Source organism: Branchiostoma lanceolatum, chromosome 11, assembly GCF_035083965.1.
Source record: "Branchiostoma lanceolatum isolate klBraLanc5 chromosome 11, klBraLanc5.hap2, whole genome shotgun sequence".
NCBI lineage: Eukaryota > Metazoa > Chordata > Leptocardii > Amphioxiformes > Branchiostomatidae > Branchiostoma > Branchiostoma lanceolatum.
In genome coordinates this window covers 6,846,718-6,859,418 of record NC_089732.1, presented here as the reverse complement: position 1 = coordinate 6,859,418, position 12,701 = coordinate 6,846,718, and the positions used below count along the sequence as shown (strand labels likewise).

The window sequence follows — 12,701 nt, the reverse complement described above, 5'->3', positions numbered from 1 at the left end:
TAATAGATATTTCAAGCAAGCAACATAGTTGTAGCTGTAACCTGTTATATTTAGAACAATAGAGGTTAAACATAAGATATGACACTAACTGTTGAACTACTCCTGTGGGATAAGTGTTGACTGATGGAGGCTGGGGGTGACTCTTGGGCCTTCTGCAGTTTGTGCACATACTGCTGGAGGTCCTCGTCGTCACTGTCAAAATGCATCTTGGAAGTGAACTGGAATGTCCCTGGATACGGTGATAGACAAAAGTAAGCTGATTGAAGGGAGACACATTTCTTTGTGTTATCAATTATCTTAAACTTAACAGTCCCCTTACAACAGACACCCTTGAGCACTGCAGGTGTCTAAGACTTGAGAATTCTAATACAGGGACACAGTATATCACAATTACAATTAATACTACAGTATCATATCTTAAATACAATTGCAGTTTTAGTTTTTTTATGCTCAAACTGTAAATGAAAGAGTATTCAACATACCCCCTCTGTCTATTATGTCATCTTTCCCTGGTTTCTTCTTCAGGAACCTGTTTTCTCCACCAGTGTCTTGTCCTTGTTGTGAAGCCGCAGTAGTTTTACTTTTCTTAAGAAAGCGTGAGCTGGCCTTTCCAGCTTCAGACTCTGGGCCATCCGGCTCCAAGGAGTCTTTAGTCAGTAAAGACTCCTCAGTTGTCTTCTTGAGGTCCTTCCCAGTTGACGACAGTTTTGGAGGCTTTTCTAGAAACTTCTTCAGGTCTTGTTCACTGTCAAGGTCAGAGCTGAGACTGAGAGCCATCTCAAGGTCAGAGTCGTCAATCTGAACCTTGGGTTGTCGCTGCATGATTCTCTCCTTTAGTTCCGCAGCTTTGGGAGAGGCAAAACAGAATCAAGATGTTAAAAACATTACAAACATATCCATCTCATCCAGAAGTTGAGAAAAGTTGGTGTCCTCGAAAAAAATTTGTAACAGTCACAATTCCAACGTCCGAATCCGGCATTCAAAGTTTTGACAGCGGCACACTCGAAATGCATTCTAGATATTCTATGAAAGCCCATGCGATAAAAGTAGAAGCCTGTGTGATAACCCAAGTTATCACTCGGTCCGGAACACCCGTATCGAACATTTTTGCATACCTCTTGAGAGGGCTGAAGGCCTACTTGCCACTCCTTCTCTCCTTTGCACGGATGATGCATCTGCACCACCTGACCCTTGACCCACATTATTCTTCTGTAAGGATTCTTTCGTGCCCTCATTCTTTTTTGGCTTCTTCTTAAGAAAGCGACTGGCTCCTCCGGTAATGTTAGCCTTGACATCTCCATTGTCGTCAGACTTGTCGCTGAGGTCACTACTGGCCTGCGTAAGGTCAAAGGTCTTCTTCTGTGTAGCTTTCTTGTTTAGGCTGCTGAGGTAGGCCTGTGAAATGATGAGATACAGTAAAGGCATGGAAGGTTAAAAACAGAACATCCGTGAATAGTTTCATCACGTTGGTACTGAGTAAGTCACTGAATAAAAAGACTCTATTTACACAACCAAGAGATTTATTCCACCGACGTTTCGGTGACCATCTGTCACCTTCTTCAAGGCAATTGTGAACAGTTGTTAACTTGTAACTAACAATTCCCACATACTACTACTAGTGAGTAGTAATACAGCTTGTACAACTTTTTCCTGAGACCTGCTTTCTTATGTGAATTTTTTTGACACAGATATTACAAATTGGAAATGCAGTCCATCTTTCCAATGAATTGGTTTAAACAAGGAGCTTTAGTCCTCCTTGGTTTAAATTATCTATTTTCTAAATTGAATAACTTCAGATCATAACCTCTTCTCTTGATGCTTGAATTCTCACCAAAATACTAAATACAAATACTGAACATGGCAGTAGGGCTTGCCAAAAAAAAACAGCAAGAGAAGTACGGGCTTCAAAAGTTTGTCAAAGGGTGAAATCTTTATGGCATTCGGCACTGTACATATGGACCTTTCCTATACTTTTATATTATAATAGTGTATTTTTTTTACAATTCCTGGCATTATGAAATGCAACCATTTCATACTTCCCTCCAAAATTGTCAGGGAGGTTCCCTCCCTCACGGCACTAGGTGTGTTGTCATGGTGATGTGTATGCACATCCGCCTCTCTATATGAGCACCATCATCACAATAGACCAATCACAATCCTCCACAACAGCGATATCAAGTATATAGAGCTTGCGGCCGACTTGTGTATCGATCTATCCTGAAAGCTAACTATTAACTACAACACACAACGCTTGTGGTTTCAATTGTAAAGGTACAAACGACTGAATCGGCGACCTGTCGGTACGGTTTATTGTTTTTTGTTTGTAACAAATTGTTTTACAGACAAGTAGCTCACAGACCATCCAACATAACGTATCTTCTTGGCTACGCATTAAAAAAAGAATGTTACATAGACTGTGCTTTCATTTGGTGACAACGAAGATTATACAGGAATGAAAGGACACAAACGTACGCCTAGTTCCTGATCACTGGAGGCCTCGGACGGGGCAGAATCCTGGTCATCGTACTGAAAACTGGCTCTCGTTGCACCACCGGAGCGCACCAAACTGCTGGCGGCAGGAGGGGGCTTTTCTCCCCGCAACTGAGCCCTCGCGCGCTCGAGAACGGACGACGTGCCCGCTCCTGGACGTCTCTGAAACATCTTAGCCAAAATTATCTTCCAGATTATCTCAGATCTAAACGTTTACCATTTTTCAATTTGTAAACAAACAAGCGTCGCAAAAAACTTCAACGGCAGCCATTTTGAATATCCCGACATGCACCAGTGCTGGTTGATGAGAAGTTAATATTAACCTAGTCATGAATATTAATTAGATAGAAGCGTGGTGCGCTCTGATTGGTCCAGCTGGAGACACGCCCCAGCCGACCAATCAGAGACAGCCATCTGTTCGTGCGGTCACATGGTACCAGCCATCACTTACCAAGTGTGCGATTTCCGCATTCTGAGACCATTTACCACATTATAAGGTCCGTTTTCCTGGCTATCTCAGAGAAAATGAAGCTTTTGGTGCTTTTCGCGACATTCCTCGGCCTCTCGCTGGCAGATCCAAGCGTCTACATGGACGAGCGATTTGCGGACGGTAAGATTTGGGCGATCTTGGTTGGGTGCCGGGGGGAGGGGTAATAGGGGGAGGGCGCCGGATATGTCTGCAGACTTTTCTAGCAAAACCTCGTGTACTATTTTTTTATTGCACAATTATTAATGTACAATTAACAGAAGATAGCAGATATGCTTAAACCTGTAATGCTGTATTCAAATTCGCAGTGAGAGTCGTAGCATGAAGTAAATACAAATTTATGCAGGTACAAAATTGGATCAAAACCTGAGTATTTGATTGGTATCACTCATCAGTGCACCATGTAAGTTATCCTTTAAATTTGAGCCAGAGGAACAGTTTCAAAGTTAAAGAGCGCTTATAGTGAATTACTCCAGTGCTTGATTCCTCATCTACTGATATCTTCAGCCGTGTGTAAATTCCCAGCACTACTTGTTCAGAGTCCTATATAATGTCCTTGGTATTGTGAAACAAGCTTCAATTATCAGTTTGTGATCATTGATTGGTCCAGGGATTTGCAACGGTACCAGAGCAGAGTGTGTGTTTAAGAATTGCTCTCAAGAGTCTTAAAGATCGCTAAAAAAGGAGGGTCAAATTGCAGAGGCTTGAGCTCAGCTACTCAGTGGAAAATTTGTCTGTTTGTGCTGAACACTTCCTTTTATATGCAAATTACTTTGATTACCAATCCTCAATAAGCTTATGCATTGTACTCACAAAATCTGCATATTCTGTTATCACTGAAATATGAATTAATTGGTGATAAAAGAACAGAAGCCATAGAACTTCTGTGGAAGAGAAACTTGAATACAACAAAATTTATAGAAGTTTTATTAATAGAAGACAGGCTTTTTAAGTATTACACAAGGAATTGCAAGAAAAATATTTTTGTAGCTTTCAAAAAATTATGGACCAGTGCAATGGCAGGTGCTACTATAGCACCTTTCCCATGGGACTTGCTAGCTTCTGCCTGTAATTTTGTGAAATTGTAAACAGATGTAAGCTTCTATATTGACTTAATTTCTTAAACAAATTGTTGGGCTAAGGCATCCATGTTATCAGGTGTTGATAAAGTTAATAGGTTACCAGGACTGAAAAAGGTGGGCGTGTCTGGGTGAATGGAGTTATGGTACAATGTAGAACTTGAAGGTTGGCATAATGTGATGAAAATTAACGCTATCATGATTTCAGCTCTTAAAAAAAACAAGCAAGTTTTGCTATGTTTTTAGAAATTCAAATTCAGAATAAGATCATGGAATACTATGAGTAGTTACTGGCCATGGAATCAAATTTTAGAATTCAAGTCAGTTATAATTTTTAGTATTTTGTATTGAAAAGTTACTGACAAATTTGAATATTGACACCATGAAGCCTGAATGTTTGAATATGATTATCAGTCAAAAGTCATTGACTAATTTTAAAGAAACATTTTTTTGTAATCTTCCCTGGCAATGAATATTGTTGTCTGTATTGAATCAATCAATGATCATGTTGGCGCGATTTGATAACAATTGCATAATTGATCTGACCCTCCCCCACCCGCTTCATGAATGGATGTGTCCTTGTTATGACTCATCAACCCAACATGGAGGTTGTGACCTTGTCCCCATCTGACGTCAGCTCATGAACCAGGACAGTCTATAGTGTTAGCGACTAACTATTCCAACTTCATAAAGACAGTTGCAAGTTAGTGATGGCTAACACAGATAAAACATAGATAAAATAAGTGTTTAACTCACTTACAGACCAACAATTAGTTGCAGAAAGAGGCAAAAGTATTGAAGATTTCACATAGTTGAATAGCATATATTCTTGGTAAGATTTGTTGCATAATTTCTTTCTGTAACTGTACATTGTTATATTTTTCTGGTTATGTAATGTTGGTTCTTCTTTGTCGTCTGCAGAGGCATGGAAGGATAGATGGGTGGAGTCCAAGGCAAAGGGATCTGATGCTGGGCCCTGGAAATGGTCGGCTGGCAAGTTCTACGGAGATGCAGACCTGGACAAAGGTATGGAGAAATCTTCATACTGTACAGTGTTCGTATACGGTAGATGGAATGTTTCAGTTCATTCAGTTCATCCTCAGTGAGGTGACACCAATCACAAATCCCTGTCAAGCATGACAGAGCAAAGTTTATCGGATGGAATGAATTTGGAATACATGTATCAGAAGTGTTTTTAATGTAGTATTATATCAATGATGTTGCTGTCACAATGGCCTGGGATTTTGGCAATGTTTAAATCCAGGTGGAGCCTGTTTCACTTTTCCTTCAATTTCTCTTGGTTTTACTATTGGTACTAATTTTCTTTAACATGGATAGTCTGGGGCAGAGAACAAACTATGACTCACTAAGAAACAAAATAGATTTGTCACTGAGCTGGTTTTGATGTTATGATTGAACAGGTATCCAGACTGGCCAGGATGCGAGATTCTACCACTTGACTCGCAAGATGGAGGAGTCCTTCAGCAACGAGGGGAAGACGTTAGTTCTCCAGTTCACGGTCAAGCACGAGCAGAAAATCGACTGCGGCGGCGGTTACATCAAGCTGCTGCCGTCAGACTTCAACCAGGAGAAGTTTGATGGAGACTCTAAATACCACATCATGTTCGGTAAGGATCGTTATCTTTGCACAACAAATTGTTTTACCTGATTTTAGAATGACGTCATAAAGTCTTATTTTAAAATTCAGGGGTCGAAAAAGTGTGTGCATGTGCACCTGTGTGGACCCAAAATTGGAGCTGTGCACCCAATTTTTGACTGTGGGTGCACTGGTGCACCTAGATATTTTCGTAGGCTAGGGTAAAGGTACTATGGTACACTCACTAGTATATAGAATATTTTTGAATTTCGACCCCTGAAATTGATACAAAATGTGTCTTCATAAATTAGTTTGACATAGATTTTTCTTTTGGGCAAATTCAAAAATTTCTTTTTGATTAGGCTTGATTCAAATTTTTCTGTTCTTAATATATGTTGTGTATGTATTGTTGTAATACGTAAGTGGATATTATGTTGTTTAATAGTGTAAAATTTCCTTGTCGTATACCTTGTGCAATGTAAGTGCAATGCAGACTCACCGCAGGTCTTAGTGTTCCTTTGGTCCATCTTTTGTCCGTTTTTCTTTCAACTCTTGCTCTCTGCACTCTGGGCCATATCTCTACCTCTCCACTATGTCATGTGGTTGTTACACAGTAGCTTGTAATGTCTTTTGGTGTAGTACACAAGTTACTTGTTTGTCATGAGATAAAGCTTAGCAAAGCTCCACTTAATACTAAGTTCAAGTATGCATCAGGGATACGAGTGGTCATAGGGTTTATTGAAAGCAATTATTACTGGTATGATATGTTCATAAAGTCAAACAGGGGGACAGTATGGTATTTTTGTATTCTGTATTTTTGTAGTCATCAGCTGGAAATAAGACTTGTAGTAATGTTTTCATTTTCATTCTATGGTTTCATTCTTTCCACATTCACATACAGTTACTGCTTTCTTTTTCCTTGAAGCCTTTGTTTGAGGGGACAAATTGATAAATAGCAGAAGAGCAGTTTCATTCCTGTTTGCGATAGCGCTGGAAAAACACATACAGTACTTCCAATCCATCTGTCTTCCACCTCTAAACTCTGTCTGTCCGTACCTATCCAGGACCTGACATCTGTGGATATGATAAAAAGAAGGTCCACGTAATTTTCCACTACAAGGGCAGCAACGTTCTCATTAACAAGGACATTAAGTGCAAGGTGAGGCTGCAATGCACACATGTGCCACTAGGGGGCAGCCCATGACTGTTGGTGTTAGAGAACTGTTTGAAAAGTCAAGAGAAAATCACATGTTTCAGCACTGTTCAGTACAAACCTGGTGTGTTAGGCCTTGACGTGGTTTACCGGGTATGCAATACAAGCATACAAGCAAGCATACATCCAAAGTTCAAAATTTAAACATTTGAAACTGTTTCTCTCTACACCAACAGCTCTCGGTCGCTACTTTAACCCCCCTCCCCGCTCCCCTATTTTTGTTGATGACCTGACTCCCCCCCTGCAGGCCCTGACATCTGTGGTCCTGGTACAAAGAAAGTTCATGTCATCTTCAACTATAAGGATAAGAACCACCTCATCAACAAGGACATAAGATGCAAGGTTTGTATAATGTCCTGGTTAGGACTCAATGGAAGTTCTGTTCACAGGCCCTACAGAAACCATCTGTAAAGCTAACTGACAATGTCTGATCGTTTAGGAAACTTATGCAGTTGCTTGAATAACTTTTGTATTGAGCATGTTTTAAGGTTACCACATATTAAAGAAAAGAAAGCATAACTTGAGGTTGAAAGCCATTGTGATTGTAACATTAATGGCAAGCATACACATTTCTCTATTTGTTGTTCTTGATTAGATTAGCAGACATAGTAAAAAAGTAAAGTTTGGTGTACAACCTTCCTTTACTTCAAGTAATTTTTTTAATACTAATACTGTATTGTCATGAAGAAAAAGTAACATGTCAACATGTCTCCCTGAAACAAAGCCATCGTTTTCAATCAAAGTTGAACTGCAATTGCCAGCACAAAATTTCAGAAATCAACAAAAAATTTGATTCAGAATGACTTCTATCAACACAGATGAACATTCCAATGAAATCCCTAGTCGTTTTTTCCTAAACGTTTTGTTTATCCCTCTACAGGACGATGAGTTCACACATTTATACACGCTGATCGTGAAGCCCGACCAGACGTACGAGGTCAAGATCGACAACAAGAAGGTTGAGAGCGGCAGTCTGGAGGACGACTGGAACTTCCTCCCCGCCAAGAAGATAAAGGACCCTGACGCCACCAAGCCTGACGACTGGGATGAGAAGGAGTACATCGATGACCCAGAGGACACCAAGCCTGAGGTACTGGGAATTTGGAAATTTTGGTGATGGTGAAGCCATGACACCAATTTATCAGCTATATACTGAGCATTGGATGAACAAGGTTGGAGTTGGATGGATGATTTTGAAACATTAGCAGTTAGTCAGTAGATGCAGCAAAAAGATGCAGTTTTACAAAATCTGATTTGTCTATTCACAAAAAGGAACAAAACACACGCCAGATTTCAGCTTTGTATGTTTTTAGATGACCGAAGCAGATTCATTTCTTTTTTTATAGTTTCTTTTAAGTAGTGAAAATGCATGAGTCCATATGTAGAGAGCAACTGTTTCAGACTTGTGAATGATAATTTGTAATACTCACTGTCATTTGGTACGTTTCAACACTCCAAGCAGTACCAAGTTTGAGATAATCTAATCATTTTTTTCCCGATCTGTTTTCCTCTAGGACTGGGAAAAGCCCGAGCACATCCCCGACCCCGACGCCACCAAGCCTGAGGACTGGGACGATGAGATGGACGGGGAATGGGAGCCTCCCATGATCGATAACCCTGAGTACAAGGTGTGTAGGATTCCCTAATCTCATAGGGATACAGGCATCTGTGGGTACAACGCACTGTTTTCAGGGCTCGAAATACTGGGTGCATGTGCACCCAGTGCACCCAATTTTGGAGCTGTGCACCTAATTTTTTTACTGTGGGTGCACTGGTGCACCCAAATATTTTCGTACGGTTTAATGTGTAAGGTATCACTGCACACTAGTAGACAGCATATTCTTGACATCTAAGTGTAAGAAAATAATAAAATCTTTGTTGTTGTACTTGTTTAAGATTTTGATGTTAGAATTTGAGTTAATTTCGATTTTGAAAGCTTCAAAACTGCGTGCCGAGATCGCGTGCCAAATGCGCATGAAGAGGAACAGTAAGGTTTGTCATTAGGTTTTGCTTACAATAGTTACATTCTACTTTATTTTATGTGGTGCACCCAAAAATTTTTTGGTGCACCCAATTTTTTAAGTTGGGTGCACCAGTGCACCTATTCCCAAAACTGAATTTCGAGCCCTGGTTTTGTTTGAATTGAAAGATGCTGGAAAATGATGTAAAACAATTCTTAAATTGACAACTCAAAGATACATATATCATCTAATCATGGGCATTTGTTGTTAAGTACTGTAATTCTCGTTTCGTTCACTGTAACTTTATGTTCACTGTTTTCACGGCCACCTCTGTACCGTGAACTTATCATCACCTTGAAAAAAAAATGTTGTAATCATTTATGATTCCTTCACACATCCGTTCTGTAAATCACTTGCCACCACCATGAAGTTAAAGTTCAGTGAAAATGTCCATTTTACTTACACCGTGAAATTTTGCTACTGTGAAGATTAAGTGAATTAATGCCATACTCTAAGCATTTTGTAATGTGCGCTGTAGGCTGTCATAAAGGTGTAACATTTGCTCTATAAAAAATTATGAGGAAGGAAAGTATTCATACAACTTTTGTCATAAAAGGGGAGACAGCACTAGCAGAATCAGAATTTCAATACAGCGGAGTTAGAAAGATAAAGATGGTCTGCCCCTAGCTTTGTGACTGCATCCTACTTTTGGATAAGACGACTCTTGTCCAAAGAAACATATTCTGACCGGACTGAATTCCCCCCCACAGGGAGAGTGGAAGCCCAAACAGATCAAGAACCCCGGGTATGATGGGAAATGGATCCACCCCGAGATCGACAACCCAGAATACACAGCAGACGATAAAATCTACAGATACGAAGACATTGGCGCGGTCGGTTTCGACTTGTGGCAGGTACGTTGTGTTGTAGTACAATAGATGTACAATAGCGCTTCAGACACCAAGGACTTTTCTGTACTGAGATGTGTTTTGTGGTGTTGAGCCATCTCTATAATTTCTGGTTACAGTTTAAGGTGTTCTATTGCAACAGTATGAAAGAAATTGTCAGTACAACACTATGGCCTATACAACTTCCAGTAGTTGTCTAAATGTGTCTTTTACTCATTCTACCTGCATATGTAGTATTGTAATTAACCTTTTTTTTTCTCAGTTTGATTCTAATATTCATGTTTACCATATCATATCCAATTCACTGGCACTCAGACATTATTTCTGTAGCATTAACTAAATTTGAGGAATTGAATGGCCGAGATTTGTTACTCAATTTGAAGTTTTCTTCCTCCATTTCAGGTGAAATCAGGCACAATTTTCGACAACATCCTGGTCACAGACGACGCGGACCATGCAGAAGAGGTGGGCAAGGAATTGTGGGAAAAGACAAAAGATGGAGAGAAGAAAATGAAGGATGAGCAGGATGAGGAGGAGAGGCAGAAAAGAGAGGAGGAGGATAAGGCCAGGAAAGATGGTAGGTCTTCAGGCTAAGGTTTTCTTTTATCTTTCAATATGTTACAAATATGCTGGGCCTCTCTGTCTCTGGGTACAGAGCTGTTAAATACAGTCATTGGTAGCTAGCTTATTTTTCACAGAGAAAAGAAACTTCTTTTTAATAGGGGAAAGAAAGTCATGTAAGATGTAATTTGATGTAATTTGCTAATGGTACCGGTGTCACATAGCAGATGTGGTAAGTACTGCACAGCATTCTGGTGTGCTGCATTGGCCATATAATTTTCTCCCCTTGCATGTAGCTGAAGTTTGATATTGTGTAATAGCCTTGTCTTGTCGGTAGTCGAGGATGCAATGCTAGTTCATCTCACAAGGTGTCTGCTCATTAACCTCAGCACACCGAAGTAGCTGTTTGGCTACAAGTTCTTTATTAGTTACGAGGTTAGGTAGCAGGCAGAAGGTTAATGACTTCCCTTATTTCTGTCCACAGAAGAAGATGAAGATGAAGAAGAAGAGGAGGAGGGGGAGGAAGAAGATGATGATGAGGAGGATGAGGAGGAGCCGGAGGAGGGAGATGCAGAAGAGGAGGAGGAAGATGCATCAGATTCCACAGCTGAAAAGGACGAGTTGTAAATTATATAGAAAACATAGTAGTAGAAATCTAGTCGTTGAAAATCATGAATCAAATGTCTCGTCTTCACCCAGTAGAATATGTGTTCAACTTGTCCGTATGTAAATTCTGAACTCTGCTAGTCATAAAGAGAATGATGTACCAAACTTGTTGGTATCAGAAGACTTGTATCTTTCCAATCATTGTGCCCAATGTTCACCTCCTCCCTGTAGGATGGTTCAGTCTTTCTTGTACTGGTAATGGGATGTACCATTTCAGAATAGGAGTGGTAAGGTACTACTCAGAGGGGAAACTGTTTCATGAGATGTAAAGTGTTTGATGATACCAGGACTTGCACACTGGACACAGACTGGAAAATATGTGATTTTTAAGCATGGATATGTTTGCTGCCAAACGTGTTGAATTCATATTTGTTCTATGGCTGTTTATCCATCATTTATTAATTTTATTTCCCCATTGCTTCCCCCTTTGTTTTGTAAAAAGAACAAGACGAAATATTTTGTTTTGGCATTCGTAAGGCCAGTGTACGTAAAATGTCCCTCTTGGCTGCTGCTTGACATGTAACACCTTTCCATGGAGACTGATATGTAGCTGCCCACAAATATGTTACATTTCTATAGGTACAATGAACATGTGACTATTGAAAAAATGTGAAAACATTGCATTGTGTCACATTCTGCAGACCATCTTCCAGCACATTGTGATATTGGTATGTTCATATAGAAATGGTTAGACATTAGGTGAAGGGAAATACATGTAGTGATAGACATCAGTGGGACTTCAGGTCGATTTCCAAACCTTTGGCAGCTACAAGAGGAGCTGTAACGTTGCTCTGCTGACATGTCTGCCATCTTTACTGTACCCAGTGATAGTTGTACATGTGTCAGTCCTGACCTGAGTTGTCCCTATGACTCCATGATGACAGCTCTCTATGGCAAAGTCTGGATTCACCTCATGTGTTTGAAATCTGGATGACTTTCTGTATGTATGTTCAACATCATAGGCACTTTTTGTGGTGAAATTTAGCACTACATGAGGTGGGTTGAATGACCAACTGATGCTACCATGGGAAAGTCCAGTTGTGACGTAAAGATTTTTCTTCGGACCAGTCCCTTTTTTGTCATGTTCTTAGAAATGTACAGTTTTGAAAAGAACCCCAAAACTGTATCACAGCTATGCTAACTGGAAATGAAGCTTTTTATTTGTATTTCGGGGCTTTCCTAGCCTCACTGCTTAAGAGGGTTTAAACACAAACTGGTGTATCTGAAAATTTGTTCTTTTCACAATAAATAAAAAACAAAAAAAGTTAACAAGTGTTTGTAGAGTGCTTCATTATATATTAAGTGTATTATAGTTGTTGTGTTGCTCAGAATGGTTCACTTTAAGTCTATTTAATGGTTCACTTTAAGGGTATTTAATGGTTCACTTTAAGGGTATTTTCATTATGAAAAAAAGTCTCTTACATGAATAGAATCACATGCTTCTACTAGTGGCGTACTCTCCAAGTTCCGGCTGGTTTTTGAGGTGTTTTTAGGCGTTTTTGTCGGGCTTTCTACTTTGTCATTTTATTCGTGTGTCGCCAACCCATGTGTGATAATCCGGCGCAGTAAAATTGTTACCACTGATGTTAATCTAATGGTTCTCGGGGAGGAGCACTGCCACCTCTCTTCAATGGAAGTAAATAGGTTTGCCCTGCCCCGGGGTCAGTGCCTGCAGTGGTGTGGGTTGGCTATACAAAAAAAATTAGTAGAAAGCCCGACAAAACGCCTCTAAACACGTC

The 12,701-nt window shown here is 40.0% G+C and overlaps 2 protein-coding genes across 4 annotated transcripts; one reads left to right on the top strand and one right to left on the bottom strand.

Moving 5' to 3' along the window:
- Positions 1-50: 50 nt before the first annotated feature.
- On the bottom strand, positions 51-2,810 carry LOC136445354 (uncharacterized). Of its 2 annotated transcripts, none has more exons than XM_066443319.1 (4): positions 2,473-2,810; positions 1,116-1,395; positions 543-845; positions 51-229 (listed from the first exon to the last, which is right to left on the bottom strand). In XM_066443319.1, the coding sequence occupies exons 1-4, from the start codon at positions 2,659-2,661 to the stop codon at positions 66-68; spliced, it is 936 nt and encodes a 311-aa protein (XP_066299416.1). In that variant the 5' UTR covers positions 2,662-2,810; the 3' UTR covers positions 51-65. The 2 variants fall into 2 exon arrangements, with proteins under 2 accessions (XP_066299416.1, XP_066299415.1); XM_066443318.1 differs by having other exon boundaries at positions 483-845; positions 2,473-2,808.
- A 97-nt stretch (positions 2,811-2,907) lies between these two features.
- Positions 2,908-12,234, top strand: LOC136445353 (calreticulin-like). 2 transcript variants are annotated; one of them, XM_066443317.1, is made up of 9 exons: positions 2,908-3,100; positions 4,978-5,082; positions 5,478-5,684; positions 6,718-6,812; positions 7,747-7,956; positions 8,381-8,494; positions 9,598-9,741; positions 10,138-10,312; positions 10,781-12,234. In XM_066443317.1, exons 1-9 carry the CDS (start codon positions 3,016-3,018, stop codon positions 10,921-10,923), a joined length of 1,278 nt encoding a protein of 425 aa, XP_066299414.1. In that variant the 5' UTR covers positions 2,908-3,015; the 3' UTR covers positions 10,924-12,234. The 2 variants fall into 2 exon arrangements, with proteins under 2 accessions (XP_066299414.1, XP_066299413.1); XM_066443316.1 differs by lacking the exon at positions 6,718-6,812 and adding an exon at positions 7,114-7,208 and having other exon boundaries at positions 2,909-3,100.
- Positions 12,235-12,701: the final 467 nt, after the last annotated feature.